Source organism: Phalacrocorax aristotelis, chromosome 3 (assembly GCF_949628215.1).
Source record: "Phalacrocorax aristotelis chromosome 3, bGulAri2.1, whole genome shotgun sequence".
Classification (NCBI taxonomy): Eukaryota; Metazoa; Chordata; class Aves; order Suliformes; family Phalacrocoracidae; genus Phalacrocorax; species Phalacrocorax aristotelis.
Genome location: NC_134278.1, coordinates 73,836,968 through 73,861,702, shown reverse-complemented (window position 1 = coordinate 73,861,702; position 24,735 = coordinate 73,836,968). Strand labels below are relative to the sequence as shown.

Here is a 24,735-nt window from a genome sequence, read left to right as displayed (position 1 = left end):
GAAATAAAGATATAGTGGCTGTAAATTTACTCAAACAGTTGTTAGAACAAAGTATGTAATTGGTCCAGAAGGACAATGAACTATAAATGCCAAAACCCCACTTCTTGATACAATATTATTCATGTAAATTCTATTTGCATTTCTTGCCAGCAGTGGAAAACTTGTCTGCCATGCGGATGGGCTTAATACCTAAACGGTGCAACTCAAATCTAGCATGACTGAAAACAGAACTCAAGAAGCTCAATAACTCTATGGCAAATCTATATAGCAGATATTATTAGAGGAAAAATTCTAAGATGATATTTCTTAAAGGACTCATTTTAATTTCAGTCTCAAGTAAGATTGTTAAGATACACAAAACCCACTGTCTACTGAAATAGTAAATATTTTAATTTGAGGGAAGTAGCCTGTTGCTTATGCATATACATTTGCCCAGTCCCTAACACAAAATTGTGTCTAACACCAACTGCATAACTGAGCTTGCCTCTGTAACACGTACAGAAATGGTGTTAAGCAAAAGTGTATCCATAACCTATGCCAAAAGGCTTAACATTTACCTTGCCTACTTTCAGCAGTCTAAAAGTTAGCCTAGATTTGCTTTCTAAACTCTCTACTGTCAATGGAGATGGGGTAGAGTGATCTCGCATATCTAAGGATGAAGTTTCACAAGAGTTCATCTCTTTCCACTGATTCTCTAACTTAGTCTAGCTACCTAATAATTAGACTGCCTAACTTAATCTCATCTATTTTGAATATTTAGATTGCTGCATCTTTAAGGGGGAGAACTAGACAAAGAAATCAGGGTGAGAAAATGTACACAAGCACCAAATGATTATAAAGTGATCAGCAGCTTAACCAATTGATTTTTAAAAAAATTCTGTATCAAATGCATTACTTTTTTTTTTTTAAACAAAGCACTAAATTAGTCACGGCTTCAAAAATAATCTAAAACATGTACAGCAAGTTTGAGTATTTAACTGATTACCAGACCAACACACATACAAAAAGCATAATTTAATTATCATCATTTTGAAGTAAGCATTAACAATGAAATAACTGTCACAAGTCTTTATGAATATTTAAAAGCCTAATACAAATATCCAAATTATTAGTAAAGTTTAGTCATTTAAAGTGTTACCAATAAGACGCTCAATAACTCTGCATTAAATGCTAACAAGCCCTTTCTAGAAGAACATTAATTTACAGTAATTCTTCCTAACAATTCTTTGTACAGTAAAAAAAATTAGATTTGAGTTTTCCTACTTCCCTCTCCCACCCAACCACCCACACAATTTTGCTCTCAGACTGAGCTACTAGCCAATCAAACCTGATGGTAAAAATCCTCTCAACCAAGGGTCCAAGATCTCAGTTTTAGCATCCAGCTCAAATGCTCTTTGGGAATAAAATCCATGTTTTTGTATAATGTGCAAAGTGCAAATTTTCTCCAGTGCTATCACAAGTGAGTGCTGCTAAGAACTTCACCACAGAATAAAACAGTAACAATTAAGACTTTTCGATTTCCACTAGCTCTGTTACAGACAAATGTTAGATGATGTTTACAGGAATGACAGATCAAGTGGATTATATACCGGTGCTTATTAGGTCAGGTACTTTCTGATTTCATTAGGCCAAACCAATGTTTTTACTCAAGTTCTTCAGTTTCCTCTGTAAAAAGGTCAGCCAAATCTGCCACTGTCAGAACTGAGGCTTCTGACTGTTTCATGGAAGAGCTTGTGTGGCTGTGGGAAAAAATTGCATGCAGACATCAGAGAAGCAATCAAGTAACAAGCTGAAGAAAGACCGCATGGTTCAGAGGCCAGTAACTGTTCAGCTTTGAAGCTCAGCAGGAAAACCTCTCTTTGGTGATCAACACCAAACACCGCAGAGGCAGCAGAACATGGGATAATCTGCTTTGCCATCTTTTACACCTAAGGGATTGGCTTCAGCTTCCAAGCATAAGGTTTGATATTACTTTCAAAACATTAGCCTTTATTGGATCATTCAACCACTGCATATTTAGCTGAATTTTATATGCAAAAGTAGTGCTACTTTACAGATCTGGAAACTGACTAAATCATTCTTTCAAAGCTAAAGGTGAAATCTTTCATAACTACAGCCAAAGATATGCATGTAAATTTTTAGTCTCATAATTTGTAACAGACAAAAAACTGGAAAAATAACTAATCTTCTTAAACTAAGACCTCCTCCTAGATTTGTTAAGTCTATGCAATATAGTTAAAGAGGTACAAACCTCCCATACTTTATGCATGAAGAATGTAAGTACCACTTTTGTTCCATTCGCAGTCCGTCATTCCTTATAGATTTTGAAAAGATAAACACAATGAAAACTGCTTTCTGTGTCTGCACACCAGACTGACTTATGAGCTAGCATCTGCACAACTCTTGCACTGACTGCAAAACCAACCTGTGAGACACAGAACTGACAGACTAGGTTTGTAGAATTTAAAAACAATGCAAGAAAGAATTCATGTCTTTACAACAGATGCTGTTGCTCCAGTGTCAGGCTTTATATTTACTTTATTAATTGCAATGCTTTTACACTAATGGAAATAGATAAACTGAAAAGATAAATCATAACACATAGTTTATTAATTAATTGGGCTTTTATGAATCAAAATATGCAAAATGTAACCAAAATATTCTCCAAAGAATTAAAATACCTTAGGCTTCAAGTTACTGGAACCAGGTTAAAAGATCAATTTTTCAAGTGTTAGAACTTTTTTATCAATCAAAACAATTTGAAGGAGAATGGTTGAAGTTTGTATGTGAAATATGCATACCTAGTTGCAACAGAAGTATGGTTGAGTCCACCTTTTCATTTTCAGTGCAATAATGATGTTTTAAAAATATTCAACACCTACCTTCTATCTACAGTTTTCAGCATAGTCTGCATTCTCTCTTCTATTGTTGCTTTTATCAGGAACCTATGAACTATGGTAGATCTGAATGTGTTTAAAAGAAGAAAACAAGACCAGAAGTGAGCAGAAGTTATGCTGTTACTGTCAAAGTTCAAGACCTACTAATTATTATGAGTGCTGAAAAAACGCCTCTGTATTTTCAGAAAGAAATCTTACAAGGTGATTAACAACTTCCGCTGACATTTAAGGATGCTTAGTGCCTCCCAGAGCACACAATTCCTTTTGGCCAGATCACACACTAAATGAATATAAGCCGTATTAACTAAAATCCTAAAGCAGATGCTGGGCAAAGTTCTGCTTTCTGTGTCCCTACTATAAACGAACAGTCCTCAAGAGCCCAGCCTGTCATTTAAATAAATGACTTTGGCCCACTGGTTACATACAGTGTTTATACTGCATTGTCACAAGTCAGTCCAAGAAACAGAGCTCAGTGTGATGGATAATTAAAGCTCATTCCCAGCGTTTTAACAACATTGTTCTCGAAGATGGCAAAATACTATAAATTTTTGTTAGAAGGCAGTAACTGTAGTCAGTAAACATGAAACTGTAAACACCAGTAAAACATTAAAACCAAAATGTCAATAAACATAAAACAAAATGAGAGCTCCAGACTCCCCAGTATAAGCACTTTTCAATATATGAATCCTTGAAAGTGCTTGGATGGTTTGTTTTCAGATCTGAAGTTGAAACTTTGGCAAGTAACACTATACAGAGGAATGCTGGGGGAATACTTTGTGATTCATAGGCGAAGGTCTACCCAAAAAAAGAGAAGTAAATACGAACAACTGAACTGGTAATAGTCGCACCAATGAAAGTAAACAGAGTATTCCCTTATGCTCACTGCACTTGAACACAGCCCTCTTTCAAATAAGCCTTGCTGAAGTCTTATTCTTAAGTAGTACAGCACACATTCTTGCTGGTTTTATTGCAAGGTTTTTGCCAGTCCTTTTGTGCCAGCATCATGTAAAATTATAATGCAGGCTGTTGCAATCAATCTTTCCTATGCCCTCACGGTTAATTCAAAATCTTTACCAACACACCCAAATATCCACCTGTTCATAAACATTCTTTCACATACATGCTCATTCACACCCTCTCACTTTGCCTCCACTGCCAGAACATAAAACCCACTCTTATTCTAGAATATTATTATTCCAGAATTGATTCTAGCTATTTTCTTCTTCATGCACAAGGTTTTTTATTATTTTTTCAAGAGACATGAAACCTAAGGAAAAACATATACATCTTATCTGTTCAGGACAAACTTTCCAAAGCCTTTGTTAAGTGTTCATTACCAGCCTTTTAAAATCTACAACACTGAAACAAACAAAAGATATGCAAAGACATTAACATCTTCAGAAAAAATCTTGTTGCGGGTGAGGGCAGAACTGTGATTTAAAAACTAATCAGTTCTAAAAAGTGTGCGCTATAACTTTCTTTTTGAAAACAAACAAAACACAAAAAGAAAACCCCCAAACACACACACAAAACCCCCAATCACACACAAACACCCCCCCCCCCCCCCCCCAACTTCCCCCCCCAAAAAATCCCAAACCTTACACAGCTCCTAACGCAGAGCTGGGAATGACCAGCTAGAAGGAGCCTCTACAGGAAACTAGGAAGGGCCATGCTTGAACATAGCCACATATGACATAAATGGTGAGTTGCTCAGACATGCAAAACTAAGACGTTTCTGGACATGCTTACAAGTAGAACTTCAAAGTTAAAAACTACGGCATCTGCAGCACACATGAAATAGGGCAGCAGCTGAATGAGGTTTTTCAGAATTTTGGACTCAAAAGCCTACACTCTTCCTAAATGCCTAAATGCAATTTGCTTCTGCATCTTACCCCCGTAGCACAGAAGAACTCCCTAAAACATACATCATGTATTTTCAGCAATTTTTTTCTAATTTTAATCTTTCTGTCCCTTTTACGATCATCTTCAAAAACAGGATTCGTATGAATACCCTCATCTCCAAAATTAAGAAGTTCAGTGAACTAGATTTATTCTGATTACAGTATGCAGTTTTATTCTGGACCATATCTAAACCACTCAACATAATTTTAACTCTTACTTTGTTTGGCCAATACGATGTACTCTGCCAATAGCCTGTAGCTCATGCGCAGGATTCAGAATGGGTTCCACAAGCAGAACATGTGTTGCTTCAATGATGTTTAGTCCATTGGAACCAGTGTGAAGAGGCAGCAGCAAAATATTGATGTTTGGATCGTATTTAAATGCAGAGAGATTTTCCTAAAAGGCAAACATCAAAAGCTTCTCAATAAAGAATGTGGGGGACATCCCTGTATTTTCAAGAAATTCCAGCAGCTACTACAGCCTCCAAAGTTACAGTCTTGCAGCCTGACTGATCCACGACCTGTCATCCCAGAACAGACACTTGACAGGTATCAGGAAAACAAGAACTTCTTGCAACTTCGACCAGTGCCTCATCTTTAACATCCATGCCAACCCTTCCTTCTCAAAAGTGAATGTACTATTGATCTCCAAAGGCTTTGAATTGTGGCTTTTTGTGATTATGATTTTTAGAATTCATGAGTTAGAGATCAAAGCTTCTGCCAAGCAAATTTGCTGCTCTTACATTTTCTCAAACAAAGCAATGAAGTCAAAGGATCAAATTAACTTCTGTGAGCTGTAATTTTCTCCACTGAAAATCATTTTAAGAAAAATATCCATTACATACCTGAAATTTGTTAATTCCATTGATCTGAGAAAAAATCATGTTGTTGTCATACAAAGCTTTTGAAATTATGTCCAACACATCTTGCCACTGTAAAAAAAAACAAAACCAAACAACACAATAAAAGCAACTTAACATTACAAACAGCAATGACAACTAAAATATACTAATTAACTTGCCTAAGAAAAAGTAGATAAAAAGGTCTTTCAAAATACTTGCATTTGCAAGTTAAAAAAAGAAAAAAAAGGAAAAAAAAAGGAAAAATATTTGTGTGCCAGGAACTGAATCTTTCATAAAACTAAATAAGAAATGTAATTAAAAAGATCAGCTTCAATAAAAGAAATTGGTAGCCATCACAAAACCAGTTTTACAATTCATAAAAAATATCTGGACATTACATTTAAAAATATCTAGAATTTCTAATGCTCCCATATAAATCTAAGCGTTTTGCCCTTTAAAGAGACAAGCTTTTACATCTGTTGACTACAATCATTGTTCATGTCCCAGTTGCGTGAACTGCCCTACAAATTCTCAAAACAATCAAGTGGCTGTACAGAATGACTCAACATTTTGGTAGCTAAACTAACTCCTGAAAATATTGTGACCACTTTAAACACACACACACACAAAAAGACATGACAGAAAATGGTGATTAATACCGTTGAGAAAACTAAGGATTTAGCGCCTGGATCTTTAAATTGAATTCTCTTCAGTGTTCGGACCACAGCTTCCACTTTGGTGGAGTGACTTCCCTTTGAAAAGTCAAAGAACAGCATTAGTAAAGTGGGATATTAAACAAGTCCTTCCACATTCATTACTTTATTAAATAATGTTATTTTACAACTCCTACATATCTTTACAGAAATTTAAAAATCAGCAACCTGGAGGAAGGGCAGGTTAAGTAGCACTGAACTGCTTTTATATCCGCCTTATAATGCACTGCCATAGGATCAGCAGTGTACTATAGCATGTGCGGTACACGGAAGGACAAAGTGCCACACAGATGCACCTGTCTAGTTCTGCGTGAGGCAGAATGGATAGCCCGTTGGATAGTGCAGTTGCACCAAACGTGCCAGTTAGGCCTACTGAGGTTTAACTTAGTGGCACAATCTTTAAAGAACCTTCCAAATGCACACTTAAATTTCCCTCTCTTCAAACCTCTTGAAAACTGGCAATGAAAAATCTACCTGAATGCTATTTGTGTTGCTTTTGTTTCTCACTCTGGCAACACCAAACTTATGCTCAGTACTATGAAGCTTGTTTTAAAATGGTAAGAAATTGGTAAATATAATTAAATTAATTCTTGTAGGATTGCGCACTGCAATGAAAATATCTTCATATTCTGCATTCAGAAGTATTTCAGTACCTAATGAATCCAATGCCACATTCTACTTCTTGTCCACTTTGGTTTCTGTACTCCTCCCTTTCCCCTTACATCAGGAAGAGGATTCTAAGAAACAGTCCTTTGGTCTCTCCTCCTATTTCCTTCAGTATGCATTTTGTATAACAACAATTTTACCTAAGATATTTTTTTAAGAAGCCCCTATTTAATTCCTTACCAGTTCTTACATGCATAGTCATTTCAAGCTGCACTAGATTCAGCTGGACAAATATTGTTTTATTTCTGTCTGCACCTGTCCTCTGAACATTGAATTAACTATGCTGGCCTGCTACAATGACAGATCAAATTTACTGAAGTTATGCTGCTTGCAGAAGTGGCGGGGAAGGATGTCAGCAGTCTAAGCACAAGTTGGGAACCACTGCTGGGCTGCTTGATCATTCATATGTTATGCAGCTAAATAAATGCTCCAGAAATACATGTAAAAGACTTTCTGCACTGTTTTACCAAAGGCTGCAATAAGCAATACCACTTTATTTCCCAGGGTCTTACGTAGTAATTCCAACTCTGCGTCACAGACATAGAAGTAAAATAGCTTTTCTCATGGCATGTCTGTTACACCTGGTAGATATTAACACTGTTTCCAAAAGTTAGATAGACAATTAAAAATGCTTATTGTAGGTGTTCTGATCTGCAAGAAGGAATGACATATGTGCAGCCATACGGCAGCTGCCTGCCAATCGTAACTAACTTCTGTTAGAAGATCTGAGACTAACTTCTGGAATTTCCTATACATTCCAGGGTCATTTATGTGCTTTTCTGACACCATTCATCTGTGTTTCAATGACAACAATTCTGGCTAATCTGCTCTGTCTTTTCCTCAGAGACTTTTTTTGGACATTACCATAAGTCTGATTTTTCCCTGCTATAAGAGACAGTAGCTTAGCCATTGTTGATCCTTCCACCCTTCAGAATTCCTGTGACTTGGGTGTTACAAACATCACTTTGTAAAAGATCAGCCAGAGGAACTATGGCAAAGAAAAAACAGTACAATGATCAAAGTGGTTACAGTCTTTTTGCTCTATTTTTTAAACAAGATAACTAAGTGTGCAAAGTTCTCCATCCCTCTGCTTACATTATGTATTAGACAAACTATATTAGACTTGTCATTGCACTAACAATTGGCTAGAGCTTTGGTTCACAGCACACAAAAATTTTCAATTTTGTTCTCTGTATATATGGATTGATGAAACAGATAGGTTTTCAGCCTGCCTTAAAAAAAGTGTTACCCCGCTCATTACCCTTACACATTGAGTTGTCATTTTGCTGAATATCCAGATAAGTATTCATAAACAGATTAGCTCGTTCTAATTAACTATGGAACAGCACACATTAGAATCAAAACTACCCTCTAACAAACAATTTCTGTCTCTGATGACAGGCCAGCAATATCCACTGTAATACTGACCAGACACTGGAAGCTTTCACAGAACCAAAACATGCAGGGATGCCAGTAATATCTCACAGTGTAAAATCCTCCCATTTACAGTAGTCCTTTTGCATCTAAGTCATTAACTTAAAATTATTAGTGCTGGTACAATAAAGAGCAAGAAGGAAGGGGGTGGGGGGGAAGAGAGGGGTACTGAATATAGAAAGGGACCAGAGGGACTGAGAAAGTTCAGAATAAAATATAAACGCTGAAAAAAATCACACAATTTTCATATATATACTGCAAGATATTGATCTTAACCTCAGTATTCTATAGAAACCATAGTAAATTAGTTATCCTTTGTTAACTGTCCTTAACAGTTAACCCCAGGGATGGAGTCGCCATCCCTGGAGGTATTTAAAAGACGTATAGATGTGGCACTTCAGGGCATGGTTTAGGAAGCAAGGTAGTGTTGGGTAAATGGTTGGACTTGATGATCCTAGAAGTCTTTTCCAACCTTTATGATTCTATGATTCTAAAGGAATAATAGGTACAAATTTTTATTTTTAACAACGCTGCTTGTTTTGTTAGTACATGCTACAGTACAAATTGTAAATTTTTTGTGAAATAAGAATCGACTTTGCCCAAGAAGACGTGTGAATTCACATAGAATTTGTATTTCTGCTTTGCCTGAATTTTTTTGATGCAGAAATACTTCAAGAAAACACTACAGCCTCTTTACACAGGACAGCAGATGACCCGTTCCTTCTGTGTCTACTTATGAAATTTAGTTATTAATTTTATTTTATTTTTTAACATGATTTATGAAACGTAATTGAAATTTTCTTGTTAGAAACAGCGTGATATCTCTAAATCCTGAGGAAATAATCTGTTAAAAAGGACTTAGGAAGTGAGGCCCTAATAAGTAGCACTTCAAAAATATAGCCTATTTACTCCCCCTGGTGTCACATGGTGTCAACTACTTCAAATCTAATAATTTGAGTTAGGAAGCATCTACTCATAAAACGGAATTCCAGTTGTCCAGGGAGGCTGACATAACTAGTGCGAACATGGTAGCACTGACTTCAGTACAGGCCAGCAACCCTAGTATACCTGCAAGGTTCAAGGAGACTTGCACAGATACTATGGAACTTTTTGTCAGCACATTTGTCAGCACATGTTATTACTTTTAACTAGACTAACGAGATTAAAGCTATGATTGGTATGTCCAGCTGTATTACAATAATATCTTAATTAAAGATAGCAGTATCATCTAAATCAGAATATTACCAATATTAGTCTCTTACCTTTTCATTTTAGGCCAGAATAATTATTTTTTTCCACAACTGCAATAACCACAGGTTTTTGGTTTAACACTATTCTATAACAGATTTGTGCGAAGCAAAAATGTATCTGTTCACTACATATGTGTCGGTATTGCTGAAGACTCATGGAGATGCTGCCTCTTTCTCCACCCCTGCCTACAACCCAATGAAAACCCTCTGTTACCAAGAGAAGTAGATAAAACAGTGCAATCAGAACTGATTTCCTACACATTGGTGTCTAGAGTTTCATTAACTTTTTGTCATTAGGAAGGCACACAAGTCACAAATGAAGTTTCCCCACAGACTTGAACTTTAAGGTATCTTTTGCAGTAAAGGGAAAGTGAAGCCACAGTATTTTGCTGAGTAGGAGACATCCTTTATGTGGATGGCCATTTTAATAAGACCTGTAGAAAATTAATTACCTTTGAAACTCAGACTCTCTGTCAAGTTGTTTGAAATTATCTAATGGGTGGCTAAATTAAGGGAGAAGTCTAAGATAGTGCAATGAAAAGACTGTCTCCTTAGAAAGCCAGGCTAAAAGGAATAAACACAGAAAGTCACAGTGGAAAATACAGCTACCAGCCTTCAACATCGTACATTGTCAGTGGAAAGCCTTGAGGAAGAGGTTGCCCAGACAGGGAGCAGTTTTAAGACCAAAAGTCACGCTTTATTCAACAGTCATCTTTTCAGTAGGTGTATATACACCCAGTCAGTGAGGCTTTAATCAAAATACCAACAAGTTTAAGCAGCAGATAGGCAAGAAGCAGTAATAGTTTTTCTGAAGTTTTCCTTCTGATTTTTCAAACAAAATATGCACTGCTGAAAGTTTGGGCCACAAAGCTCATATAAACAACGTACCTTTACAGGAATATCATCCTCCTGATTTGCAGTTTCTGCAGTGAAGACATACGATATTTCTTTATGAGATGTTGTCTGCCTGCAAATGGCACATTTAATTGAGCTCCGGCGGGTGCCAACGCTGTACTGTTCTATGATGATCGCTACACACTCATTACAAAAACAATGTCCACACGTCAGGACTGCCCACTATGCAAAGAATAAAAACAAAACAAAGAACCAAACCAAAACAAAAAAAGAATTGCAACACAGTATCAGTTTCAGATCACTGCAGAAGAAAACCAGTGTACTAATAAATGATAAATTACATTTTCATAGAAACATTACATTATTTTCATGAAACTCATCAGATTAGAATTGAAGAATTTTAGAGTTTTTAGCACTCGAGCTGCCAAAAAGCCTGGATTTCAAAGTTTTCCAGCACAGAAAGATTCATGATCCACAGAAATTCTTTGCATTTTTTGTTCATTTTCTGCAGTTTACCAATTTTAAATTTGAAGAAAGATATTACTCTTTCATTTCTATGAATTATGATTCTTAATGCATAGGTTAAGTACACAGATTAAGTATTTACAACTGTTTTTTTGAAATTACACAAATGTTTGTATTGTATTCTGTAAGCCTTTATCTTACATTCATACTTAGATAAGCCTTTTTTAATAAAGTCCAAAAGGAAGTGCTTTAATTTTTACATATAGTTAAGTCCCAGACAACACTTTTGGATTTAGGAAGAAAGAAGATTTTGAACTGAGAGGCTTAATATTTTTTTGACAGAATGCATTAGAAACAGAAGACTGAACTGCAGAAGCTGTCCTTCTTTTGAGGGCCTAGAACATCTACTTGTCAGCCGTGACCTTCCTTATCAGAGAAGTGATTTGTAAACCAATGTTTCTGCACCTAGAAATAGGGTATTACTCTGTAGTATTCTGTTCTATATGCCATTCTAAGAGGGAAAAAAAACCCCAACAGTTTTCATGAGTCCAAGTAGCAGAGGGAATTGACTAAACAACTGATTTTCAAGTGAAATATCTTTTAGGCTTTGTAAGGTTCTTTGAATCATGCAGAAACAGGATCCAAAGCGTTTTAGAAGTTCCTTGCAACATGGGGCTACTATCATTTCAAGTGGCAGTCTGAGACAAAGTTAAAGAAAAGATTATTTTTCCTTTCAGTGAGCTCCTCCAGCTCAGAAATGAAGCAAAATGGCAGTTAACAGGGCAAGCAACTGTCCTCTGTAAAAACCTGTTTCACCCTGGGAAGAAAAGCACAGAGGGGATTTTGGAAATGTGGCAGGACAGTGGTTCACACTTAGACACTTCTATAAAGCTAACAGAAGTTAACATACCTTCAAACAGGTATGCTAAAAAAAGAGCTGATTTAGTTTGACTGTACCGGAGTCCTTTCAGGATTTTATCTAATCCATGGTAAGTAAAGTATAAACTATGGCTTTGTACTTTACTATATAGATCAGGTTTGATTAAAGCTCACTTAAATTTCAACTCCTGCAGTTCAGGAAGTAAGTGGTGGGAAAAGAAATCCCGCTTGCCAGTCTTTATTCTATTGTTTTTTACTACTGTTTAAGTAGCTAATACCCATTTCTTTAAAGTCTAGAAGAAAAAAAATACTATCAATAAGAGCAGTTACAGTAAAATGCAATAGTATACTACAGAAGCTTATCTATTTCTTCATATTATTTGCTTATAAATGGCAAAGAAATTCTTCTGACAAAAGTACGAAAGCAAAACTTCAGAGTTATAAAACAATCAGCAACACATATTTTTGGAACACTTCTGTCAAAACACTTAAGCATTGATGTCAACAGCTAAAGCCAGTAGAGGGGCTTGCGACTGAGCAAGATGTTATTTCAGGGGAGAGACCGGCTGGCACTCCACAGGAAAGGGCTTATTTCCTGTTTCAATACAATGTTCATTTAAAATCAGATGTTGAAAATTTGACACACAACTGACTCAGATCTAGGTAAAGATGTTCTAAAAATCAAAACCTGCTAACTAAATATCTTACCTGTTTTCCTAGTTGACGTGCACAGATTGGACATGGTTCTGGGTTAACTCCCCCAGTAGTTTTATCCTGAGACTGTAAGATAGGAAAAAACCCCAATACTTTGTGTTCCAACAAATAAAAAGTTATTCTATGTTTAAAACAAGCTTCTAGAAAGAATTAATAATGAAGTCCTTAAAAAAGTGTGTGAGCAAGTTAAAAGACATCATTCCTGATGAGGAATTCATGAGCTTGAGGAATTAAAATAAAAATTTATGATAAGTAAAAGGAGCACTGTTCACACTGCAGTCCTTCAGACAGCATCTGCATCTCTACTACAGCTTTGAAAAATCCTAGTAAAATACAAACTTCAAACAAGAAACTCCTCATATTTTCTATCAGCTTTACATTGTTGTAAAAAGACTTAAATACATGTAATCATGCTTAACTATTCTTACTTAAGCATAATTGTACTTCCCTGAACACTACGACTATAATAATGTAACATACGTGGGGTTTGGGGTTTTTTTGGTTTTGTTTTTAACACTTACTTAACCCACAGACCTGCTTGTTTTTCTGTTTAGGAAGGTAAGTGCTTAGTAAAATAGCAAGGGTATGTGGAGGGGTACATAATTTTACAATACTTCTACTAAACATGGCCCAGTTAGTTTGAATGAAAGTTTTAACTATCTAAAACTAGTTTGTTGTTTTATATCTATCTATAACTAGTTCATCGTAACTAAGCAAATAGCCAAAATATATAATGTAATAACTTCATGACTATGCAATAACAAAGAACAACACGCTATATTCCAACATGTAATCAATCTTTATAGAAAATGCATTTTCTTTAAAATTTAAGTTTTAAATAAAAATAATGGTAGGTTTCTTCTACTAGGTAAATAGATTACATCACTTTGGTAAAGACCAAGGAACTGTGAACCTTACTTTCTCCAGATTAGTGAGGTACAGAAGTTGTCCCAGTTTCTTTTGAAGTTGTGATTTGGCAACTGCCTTGTCATTCAAAAGTTTCACTCGATTTTGCTCTACCTATGGAAACAGTATTAAACAGATATTAAAAAAAATGAAAAAATAAGTTAAGTTTCACAATACGACTTAAATTCATTTTTTGGCAAATTGCAACTGAATAATTTACCAGGGAGAGATAAAAGATCAGATCATTCCGTAAATTTAAGGTGCGGTTCTCCCCAAGCAAAATCAATTATCTATTCCTTTCCTGTACCCAGTATGAACACCGTACTGTGAATGGGCTGAGACCCAGGAGGCATACAAATCTGCTCTTTATTTTATTTGCATTATTGGTTCTTTCCAGAGACAAAACCAATTTAAAAGAAACTTAATTTTTAAAAAGTTTTTTTCAAATTTCATTCAATTTATCATGTATCTTCTTACAGCCAAATAGATCCTAGACTCTACCACTGGTTCCAAAAACAATGTGTAAGAAACAATTACTTCATACTTCTTAGAAGCTTTCACTTTTCATTTAACCTATACAAAGACAGAAACATGAAGCTGGCTCCTCTTTATATTAACTGCAGTTGGTAGTGGTGCAGTTATTAATACTGCAGAAGAGAGGCAAGCACCCAAAAGATGAAGACCAAAGTAATGGGTGTGTCTTTTATAATTGCAAATACATACATAAATCTTACTTTGTTAAACACTTGTTAAGCAAAGTGCTCCATTTTAAAAATTGCTTTAATACACAGATGAAATATCTATTTCCCTTCAGAAAGAAAAGAAGCACTTTTATCTAACACTGAATCTCACTGAAAAAAGGCAAAAAAAAAAAGGTTAAATCAACCCAGCATTTTCACAAACAGAAAGTCTCTCAGATGTGGTTCAGAAATTCCAAGATACTGAAAAAAGTTTTGTCTTTTAGGTTTTCACTGCTTTTTTTTTTTTAGGTCCTTGTGGAAAGTAGCAATATGGGTGAGAAATCAGGTCAACTTAATTTTCCACCAGCCTGGAAAACTGGGCAATTGTAGAGAAAGGTCCCAGAGCCATTCATGCGCTGTTGGAAGAACAGCAGTCTTCTGGAAACACTCCGCTCTTACAGTCAGAAGGCTAACTAAAATGTATCAAAATAAGAGTTACAAGCTCAAAAAGGCCCATATACTGAATGTAGCAACGGATAGGAACTCTTTACTCCACCAATGCTTTATGAAATGGAAAGAGAGGCATATAATAGACCTTATACATAGATCTAAATACAGGTTTTCTTTTTGTAGGAGGTAGGTTCTTTCAGAAAAAAACTACTTCTTTCCTGCCAAGTACTTTACCTCATGCGGTTCTATGATGTGGAGAACTGGGGGATTTGGTTTTGGCTCATCAGGATGACGCACTCTTAGCCGTTCTGTAGCCATTGCCAGTTCATCAATAGCAGACACATGATCTCTCAGTACCATCCAATATTCATGAAGTAACTGTAAGAAAAGCCTAAACAAATTAGCAGCAGAACTGAGTTGGGTTCCCTTTACATGACTCTGCTGTTCAATGGACAATGTGAAAATCTTTTTGGAGTAAGGGATAATATTTCTTTACAGTAATTGAACCACCACAACAACAAATTACAAAGGAAAACAAACAGTATAGAGATCATCTTGCCTGCTTTCTCTTCCAGCCTCTCTTTATGAACAACTATGAAGAGCTCGCTCTCATTTCTTCTACAACTGTTACTATTACCATAACTACTGCAACTAAAAGTTCAGAAACAAAATGCCTTGCATGCCTTGCAAGACTAGGCAAATGCTGAATAAAATAAGGAAAATGATTAAGCAATTTTAAAAAGTACTAAGACTGCTTCTTAAAGATGAAGTATGTTTTAAAGAAATGTTTGAGTGGTCTTGATAAAAGCATAGATGAGCACAAGGTGAAGATGATAGATTCAGTTCTCCCAAGAAAAAGTAAATTCTGGCTTTCTACAAAAGAAATGGCTACAACTGGAAATATACTATATATATAAACTGACATTTTTGAACTACTGATATTACTGTAAAATGCTTCTTCCCAAGCTTTCCAATCTTTCCAAGATTTATGTATTTTATTAAAAAATCTTCAGTGATCTTACTGAAATTCTAAGGCCTTTTGCAAATGCCAAAAATTACTATTTGTTGATTTCTGATTTTTCAGTTGTAAAGATATTTCTAAACAGTCATTTGCTGGAGGGTGTGATGGTTGTTTGGGGCTTTTCTTTTAGCTCAAGAAAGACTTGTTTTCAGCTATGCCTCATTACAAACATAAAATTATTCTGTATTAAATCTGGCATACGGGGTAAGGACTGAAAGGAGCTTACTCCACCAAAACTAAGGAAACTAAAATAAATTAGGGGGAAACAAAGCTAAAATTATTTGTTCTTAAAAAAGAGCAAGCTTGTTTTAGATTTAAGGGCTATTTTACAGATTATCAACCCTGTAGCTCAATGTTGATTATAGCAGTATGGACAATTGAATCAGTATTTCCAGATCATGACAGATGAAATTGTAATGGCACTATTTTAATTTTCATTGGCATATTAGTCCCACCTTTTGTTTCCTAAAGTAAAAGGACATAATGAGACTGTGTTCCCTTCTTGCTGCAGAAAATCCCCAACACATAGCAATGACTTGGAAATTGGCATTTATGTCCTCCTCCTTTTGTGAACCGCTACAAGCTGAGGACATAAAATAATGAAGGATGAGAACAGCTATAGGATCGTTATTCTCCAGTCATCATTTTGGTACCATAAGCAAGTGACCTGAATTTGTGAGAGCAGCACAACTTTATTAGGTGTTTAATAACTTTAACTGTCAGATACGTAAATGCTGATTGAGAAGTCATTTTGTTTAAAAACGTTTTGCACTATGTTACACTGTAACCTAATATTTTATTTTAAGGCAGCTCCAGATTAAGTCTCACTCCTAAATAGTGCCACCAATTTGAAAAAAGTAGGTGATCAGTAAGTAACCAAGTTTGCAGAAAAACAAAGACAGCCTGAATTCCGTTAATTAATCTAACATACACAACGTAAATCACTCTCTAGAGTATCTTTTCTTCTGTGGACTAAAGCTAATAACAAATATTTAAATTCTTGGACAGCATACTTCTGCAAGAAGTATCTTTACTGTTTCAAAACCTCCTAGGAAAAAGCAAGTTAAGTGACAGTTTTCTAGAATCATGAAACAGAAAGCCTGGGAGAAAGATCACAGTATCACAGAACATTAGGGGCTGGGAGGGACTCTGAGATCATCTTGTCCAACCCCCCTGCTTGAGCAGGCACACCCAGAGCAGGGGGCACAGGAATGTGTCCAGGCGGGTTTTGAATGTCTCCAGGGAAGGAGACTCCACAGCCTCCCTGGGCAGCCTGTGCCGCTGCTCTGGCACCCTCACAGGAAAGAGGTTTTTTCTCATATTGAGGTGGAACTTCCTGTGTTCCAACTTCTGCCCATTGGCCCGTGTCCTGTCATTGGGCACTACTGAAAAGAGCCTAGTCCCATCATCCTGACAGCCACCCTTTAGATATTTATAGGTATTGATGAAATCCCCCCATAGTCTTCCCTTCTCCAGGCTGAACAAACCCAGGTCTCTCAGCCTTTCCTCCTATGGGAGATGCTCCAGTCCCCTGATCATCGTGGTAGCTCTCTGCTGGACTTGCTCGAGCAGTTCCACATCCTTCTTAAACTGGGGGGACCAAAACTGGGCACAGTACTCCAAATGTGGTCTCACTAGGGGGAGGATAACCTCTCTTGATCTGCTGGCCACACTCCTTTTCATTCACCCCAGAATATTGTTGGCCTTCTTGGCCACAAGGGCACAGTGCTGGCTCATGGTCAGCTTGCTGCCCACCAGCACTCCTGGGTCTTTCTCAACAGAGCCGTTTTCCAATAGGTCAGCCCCCAGCCTGTACTGGTGCATGGGGTTGTTCCTCCCCAGGTGCAGGACCTTGCACTTGCTCTTGTTGCATTTCATGAGGTTCCCCTCGGCCCAGCCCTCCAGCCTGTCCAGGTCTCACTGAATGGCAGCACAGCCTTCTGGTGTATCAGCCACTCCTCCCAGCTTGGTATCATCAGCAAACTTGCTGAGGTTACACTCTATCCCATCATCCAGGTCACTGATGAATGTATTAAACAGGACTGGACCCAGCACAGACCCCTGCGGAACACCACTAGTGACCGCCCTCTGACCAGACTCTGCGCCATTGATCACGACCCTCTAGGCTCTGTTGTTGAGCCAGTTCTCTGTCCACCTCACTGTCCACTCATCCAACACACACTTCCTCAGCTTGCCTGTGAGGATGCTATGGGAGACAGTGAATCACAGGAGGGTCACAGGGGTGAAAACCTTTCAAGGAACAGGACTGTCTTCTCATGTCAGAGAACAAAAAAAAAAGCATATGAAAGAGTCAATAAGCCTGACACTAGTGTACCAAGTGTGTTCTACTGAAGCTGAAGTCTGTGTTAATTAAAAATGAGGGGAAGCATTCAAGAGAAAACACTTTTGATTACACCTAAGCTGTAAGACAGCTTGTCTTACAAGCTTGTGTGCAACATCTCTTCCCTCTTCTCCATCATTCATGTATTCACTGCAAGGAAACACAGACACACAAGGATGCAGGAAGAAAGCCATATTATACTCCTGTAGTTCTCTCTCACCCAAACAACAGGAGACTAATTAGTTCAGGTTACACTGTGTGGTAAACAAGATCCAGGAAATAAAGCAATAGTGAAAGGACATCTGCAGCTAGCTAAAGACTGAGGGTAAAATGAATTACAGAATGGACCAATGTTTAATTTGCTGAGTCCTGCTACGTTCTGATGCAATTAAGTATGTTCATCTGTTTAGTTAAATCTCTCTACTGTCTTTATAGATACAATTACATTGCTTACTAATTTGCTTAGTAGCCAGTATAGCTTTTACAAACTTTTAAATCATATATAAACCATTTTAAATCAAATCCTGTAAGAAGTATTGTGAAAAAGATTTGTGTAGGCTAACCCTAATTTCAGGAATACAACTTAGATTTGTTCATATTCTGCTTAAATTTGTTTATATTACATTAAATGGACTACATAACTGTTTTACAGTCTTGTTTACTGTACCTTATATTCCTTTTTCCACGCTTCAAAGAGTTCCAGAAATACGCTGCCTTCTTCGGTGAGCTTAAGATCCATTCGGTGAGCTTTGGCAAAGGAGAGAATAGCTTTCAAGGCACGTTCAGTTTCACTGGTCGCCCACAGTCCTCTACTTGTGGTGGGCAAACGGTCATCAACAAGCCCTTCTTCATCTTCTATCATCTCCTCAAATATTGCCATTTGGCCTTTAACACTTAAAAACAAACCCAACATGATACTTATCACTGACTTTGTGCTTCCACATCCATTTCTACTTATTCACCATATATTTTAGCCTTCTGATATTTGATTAAAGGAGAAAGCAAACCAGACAAATATAAACAGCTATTTCATTACTTGATATCCTAAAAGCTTGCTTTGAACAAAGTGACCTCAGTACCAGCAATGAAATCACTGTACACGCTATTTTGTCAGCTCAAAATCATCAATGGCTTTTATAAAGGCTTAGGCATCTTTATTATCTTTCAGTAGCTACTGATGACTAATGTCACATTCATTTAAAAAATTTGCAATTCTGACTTCTTAAACCAGCAAGAGTTGCAGTTAAACTCTGAGGCAAAATTTGCCATGTATTACACTATTTAAGAACACTACAGCCTCCCAGTTCCATCCTTGACAGCGCTAATTCAGAAACAGCTAACATTGCCTAATGATTCCAGCAACAGAGCTCCCACTGGCAAAGATTTTTCAAAATGTTTTCTCAAGATTTTTGAATCCAATTTTTATGTTGTGAGGGATATGAAAGATAAAAGTCAAAGAGAAAGCATGCAGAGGGCTGTAATCTTCGCCTCTCAGTACTGTCCACTATGCATATTTCTCTCACAGCACATGCTGGTGCAACCTTTCTTTCAGCTCACAGCCACATTCATGTCTGAAATCTCCTCTCTCATTGTGGCTTTAGTCAAATTTTGCTACCTTATGAATTACACAGAAATTTAAAAAAAAATATCTGTGAACGTGTACGGTATACCATTTGCAACTGGACTGCAAATAAATATTTGCACAAACAGGAGTATGCATTTAGTTAGCATACTTGTATTTATACACACACTTTCTGAATACTCCAACACTTCACTTCAAATGTATGGTCATATTATAGTGGCTTGAGAAAAAGTGGCACGTATTCGTTCCTTGTACACAACTTTTTCAAATGAAATTTACATAGAGAATTAAACATGACTAATAAAATTGCTATCAAGGGACTAGCAAGAAGTTGCTGTAATTTGTTCATGAAGTTGTTTCAGCAACCTAAAAGTAGAAAATATAAAACAATCCAACTTTCACTTTTTTATATAGTGAGAAGTTTATAAAGCTATGAACTTACGTATGAGAAAAGAGCTTCGACTCGTATTCTGTGAACAACTCATCAGCCTTACAAAAGACACAGCTGCAATACAGAAGATAGAAAACAGAAGCACTGAGAATTCCATCAGAAACCAAAGTAACTCCTGTAATTCACTATTCCAACATATAAAACTACACAAAGTCCTTAGAACAATTTAAGTCTTATGTATACTCAACATAATAACTGACAGGAAAAGGTTTTAAGAATAAAACCAAAGTAAGGCCTTAATTCTAACACATGAATCTGTGGTAACTGTGTGCATATAAACCCTGAGTACAGAATAAACACTTTAATCTCTTCTTATTTCAAATGAAGGAAAATTTAATAATACACCTCTAAAGTATACTTTCTAGTTTCAAGACATACTTGTTAAGTGGAAGTCTAACAGGTCGCAAATGGCAGATAGTGGCAGCCTCAATAACCTGCTTAGAGGGAGGGCCTTCTAAGTTTTTCACTGCTTCTCTTACAATCTTCTGGAACTTCTTCACTTCCTCCAGCTGGGTTGTGAGCAGGTATTGAAGGCCTCTGCAGTCACGGAATCTGATTTAAAGAAACAGGGAAATAATTGCACACCGAGGCGCCAAATCCAAACTTAATTCAGTATTTTGAAGTAGAAGAGAAATAGCTAAATAGCAGTATAGGACAACATAGGAAGTTAATATCATATGCAAATGCTTATTTTGTTATTAATTTGTATTACTACTACATGCAATGCTAACTGTTAGAAATCATTCCATTGTATCCTGAGATGATGCCTGGTAAACAGCAATATGCATTTTTAAATTAAAATAGACAAGTTTTTCTAACCAGGCAGTCTGAGAAAACATGTAAATTGCAATCACAAGTCCGTTGTTAATACTATCTGTTGCCATATATTGCAGGTTTATGAAAGTCTCCCATACTGTACCCTGGATTAACCATCTCTTATACTCAACTAGGGATAAGCACTTGTTGCTTTCACCACTGACCAGTAATACTCCATATGACACTGTTTAATTTTTTATTCCATATGCTAAAATAAACTTACTTCCTTCTAATTTTTATCCTTATTTTATGAAATAAACAGTTGAGTTGCAGATAGCTTGTCCAAAGTCATACAACCTATAAGCAGCAACAATTTAAGAAGATAATTCCTGAATAGTTAATTTTAAGTGAGAAAGAAATAGATTTTTTTTTTCCAGTATGACATAGGCAAGCATATAGGTAGATGCATAGCCATTTGAGATCAATGTGAACATGCAAACAACCCTTTCCCTCAAATTTATTCTGTACAGAATGAGACGTCATCATTCTCAAGTAACACTTAACGATGAAACATTCATATCGCAGACTCACAAACCAGTTGAGGTTGGGAGGGACCTCTGGAGGTTGTCTTGTCCAACCCCTCTGCTCAGGCAGGGTCATCTGCAGCTGGTTACCCATGCCCTGATGTCTTTTGAGTATCTCCAATGATGGAGACTCCACAACCTCTTTGGGCAACCTGTCATGCTCACAGTAAAAAAGCATTTCCTGATGTTCAGAGAGAACTTCCTGTGTTTCAGTTTGTGCCCACTGCCTCTGGCCCTGTCACTGGGCAATGCTGAGAAGAGCCTGGGTCCATCTCTTTTGCAGCCTCTCTTTAGATTTTTATATACACTGAGAAGATCCCCCCAAAGCAGTCCTAGCTCTCTCAGCCTCTTTTTAATTGGGAGATGCTCCAGTCCTTTCATCGCTTTCTTGGCCCTTCGTTGGACTCTCTCCAGTATGCCCATCTCTCCGTTGTACTGGAAAGCCCAGAACTGGACACAGAGTGCTCCAGGGATGACCTCACCGGCACTGAGTACACATAAATGATCACCTCCCTCAGCCTGCTGGTAACACTTTGTATAATGCATTCCAGGATACCATTAGCCGCCTTTGCTACAAACAAGGGCACATTGCTGGCTCATGGTCAACTTGGAGTCCACCTCACCTCAAAGTCCTTTTCTGCAAAGCTACTTTCCAGCTGGGTGGTCCCAATATCCATTTTGAAGAGAAAAAATTTCTTTCTTCCTTCTCAGCATAATTTTGAGTTTTGAAGAAAGAAGAGATAGAGTTTTGTATCTTTATTTAGATTACTCAGTAGAATTATATTAAGTACTAAAAAGTAAAAGATGTGCTTAATTCCAGCAAGGGCAAGGAACTGTCACCTTCTGGGATCATGATAACAGAGTAGTCATACTGGAGGATGTGTCTTTAAATATTTAATTAAAATCTGTGCATATTTCAAGTATTTAAATTTATACAAACTTACACATTTTATATACACATTAGATATTTATATACAGATGTATATGCATTTATATACTTCTATTTTTATATAAGCTTTTATATACATAAAAAAATATACATCTATCTGAGAAAACTGCCTGAAGTTAAACTATGAGAGCACTCTCCTTCCTATGTCTCCCTTTTCTGTGATGAACTTACAGAGCTGGAGCACAGAACTTACAAGAGAATCTGGGTTTAAAATCTAGGCCTTAAAATACGATTGCTCAGGGGAGACCTTATTGCTTTCTAGATCTATCTAACTGGAAGGTACAGTGAAGACTGAGCCAAACTTTTCTCAAAGGTGCACAGTGAAAGAACAAGAGACAACGGACACAGGATGCAACACAGGAAATATTAACTAGATATAACTAGATAGAAGCATTTTTAATTCTTTTTTTTTTTTTCCTCCACCAAGCAGGTCAAGTACTGGAACAGGCTTCACATAGAGGGTATGAAATCTCCCTCCTTGGAGATACCCTAAGCTCAATAACTCCCGTGTAACCTGATTGGGCTGAATCTCTGAGCATGGGCCTGGATCTATAAACTGGGGGTTAGTCTAGGAGACCTCCAGGTGTCCCTTCCAATCCATTATTCTGCAACTGCACACAATAACAGTGGTACTGTTTTCTCTAACATGAAACCAAACCAAAATTCTTTGCTCAGAAAAGCAGTGATGCTATTTATGCTGTTACTCAAGGAATTTCTGATATTGTCTGTCTACTTTCCATTTAAGCAAGTCAGTTTCCTTTGGAGTTTACTCAATTTTAATGCAATGAATTCTGAATCTTTCTTGCTCAGCAGTTGCGTGAGTGCAGAAGACTGTAAAACCACAGTAGAAAACACAAAGGAACATTTAAAAGAACGCTTGTCTAGGAGAAAATGGTAATCCTCCTGCTTTTCCTTCTAAGTCTTCTATCTAGTTACACTTTTTGGGGGACTGTTTTTGAAACTTAATTGCTGCCCAGATGCTCTGATGCAAAAATGCCTGCTATTTAATTGCAACTGTTAGCACAAACTGATGAGAGGACTTGAGCAGACTTAACTGAACTCATTAGCCTATTTTAGCTATTCTCTTACTTCTCTGCCATGGAGAGTTTATTAATCTGCTGTTTGTAGTTGCTGGTTATTTCGTTTCGCACACGTTGAACAAGCTCCTCATCGATGGCATACTGTATTGCTGTCTGGATGACATCCAACCACCAAGGAGAACCTGAATGTATCTGCATGCAAAAGAACAGACTTATGCATGAACTTTCAGCAAACAATTTATTCACTGCAGCAGAGTCTTATACTGCTCTCTAGGCCATACTCAAACACAGACTGGTAAATTCCATGGAAAGTGGAAGATGAGAGTATGTTTAAAAATATTCTCTTTCCTGTTTAAGTGAATACATGATTAAGAAATTTTCTACATTCTCATTTACTTCCACACCTTGCTTCAGTACAGTTAGATTCACCGAGGCCATCTACACAGAATAGCCACATAGAGATACTGTAAAATCGAAGTTTCTCTCTCTCTCTCTCTCAAAAAAAGATGAAAGGATCATTTAATCAGAGAATGGAAGATCTCTGTGAAATTAATGAAGAGCAACACTGAAGTGACCTTTTACACAGTGAAAGGAGATGCAGAGGTTTACTTCCTTGTGCCATTTGCCCCATTTCTTTATTATGTCTTCACTATTATGCAAGTGACAAGCAGTATTTCAGCTCAGATGTTCATCAATTAACATTAAGGGCTTGAACCTTCCCATGAAACCTGAATTGTCATATTGACTGAGCACAATGAAGCCTTAAGCACAATGGCCAAATGCATGTCAGAGAACAGCTCCTTTTGAAGTAACTGAAATACCATCTGATACACCACAGAAATGTTTCAAAGCCAAGACCTATAACTTAATTACCTAAATTACAAGTGAAACACAGTCAATATAAAAATCAAGCATGGTGTTAAAGTTTACTGGAATCATCCCACCATGTACTTCTTGTTTTAGTCATCTGTGTGGCTCTTTATGCAAGGAACACGGGATATGTTTTGGGGCTGTGTGTGTGTGTGCATGCATGCTGCCAAAGTCCCATTCCAAACAGACCTTCAAAGAAACATTAGAGGTAATAAACAGCTGGAGTTCTGAATAAACACATGAATAAAATATTAAAAAAAAGATATCTCAAAATTCAGAGACGAAGTATGTAAGAGGTACCTGCCTTTCTCTGGAGCTCCCGAATGGTCTGAAGAACTGGCTGTAAGGCCTGATGGGCTTCTGCAACTTCTGCGTTGGATTTACTCATATAATGCTGTCGAAGTTGTTCTGCCTGTATGAAAATGAGAGCTTAAGTTATGCACAATTCATATTTATGAGGAATATATGAAAATGCAAAAACTCCCCAGT

At 37.0% G+C, this 24,735-nt stretch overlaps 1 protein-coding gene across 5 annotated transcripts in view; it reads right to left on the bottom strand.

Moving 5' to 3' along the window:
• The window catches only part of SHPRH (SNF2 histone linker PHD RING helicase), a 63,500-nt gene that overhangs the window by 6,626 nt on the left and 32,139 nt on the right, over window positions 1-24,735 (bottom strand). For 2 of the 5 annotated variants that reach the window (XM_075088004.1, XM_075088005.1), the window contains exons 17-30: window positions 24,551-24,658; window positions 23,426-23,568; window positions 20,426-20,599; window positions 20,039-20,101; window positions 18,682-18,907; window positions 14,887-15,030; window positions 13,535-13,636; window positions 12,611-12,682; window positions 10,592-10,780; window positions 6,300-6,392; window positions 5,644-5,730; window positions 5,017-5,195; window positions 2,883-2,963; window positions 1,000-1,739 (exon numbers count right to left, since the gene is read on the bottom strand). In XM_075088004.1, the coding sequence (XP_074944105.1) occupies window positions 1,643-1,739; window positions 2,883-2,963; window positions 5,017-5,195; window positions 5,644-5,730; window positions 6,300-6,392; window positions 10,592-10,780; window positions 12,611-12,682; window positions 13,535-13,636; window positions 14,887-15,030; window positions 18,682-18,907; window positions 20,039-20,101; window positions 20,426-20,599; window positions 23,426-23,568; window positions 24,551-24,658 (1,758 nt within the window). In that variant the 3' untranslated portion in view covers window positions 1,000-1,642. Of the gene's footprint in view, window positions 1-999; window positions 1,740-2,882; window positions 2,964-5,016; window positions 5,196-5,643; window positions 5,731-6,299; window positions 6,393-9,715; window positions 9,890-10,591; window positions 10,781-12,610; window positions 12,683-13,534; window positions 13,637-14,886; window positions 15,031-16,128; window positions 16,257-18,681; window positions 18,908-20,038; window positions 20,102-20,425; window positions 20,600-23,425; window positions 23,569-24,550; window positions 24,659-24,735 lie in introns of those variants that run through there. The other 3 variants (XR_012659680.1, XM_075088006.1, XM_075088007.1) reach the window with 3 other exon arrangements.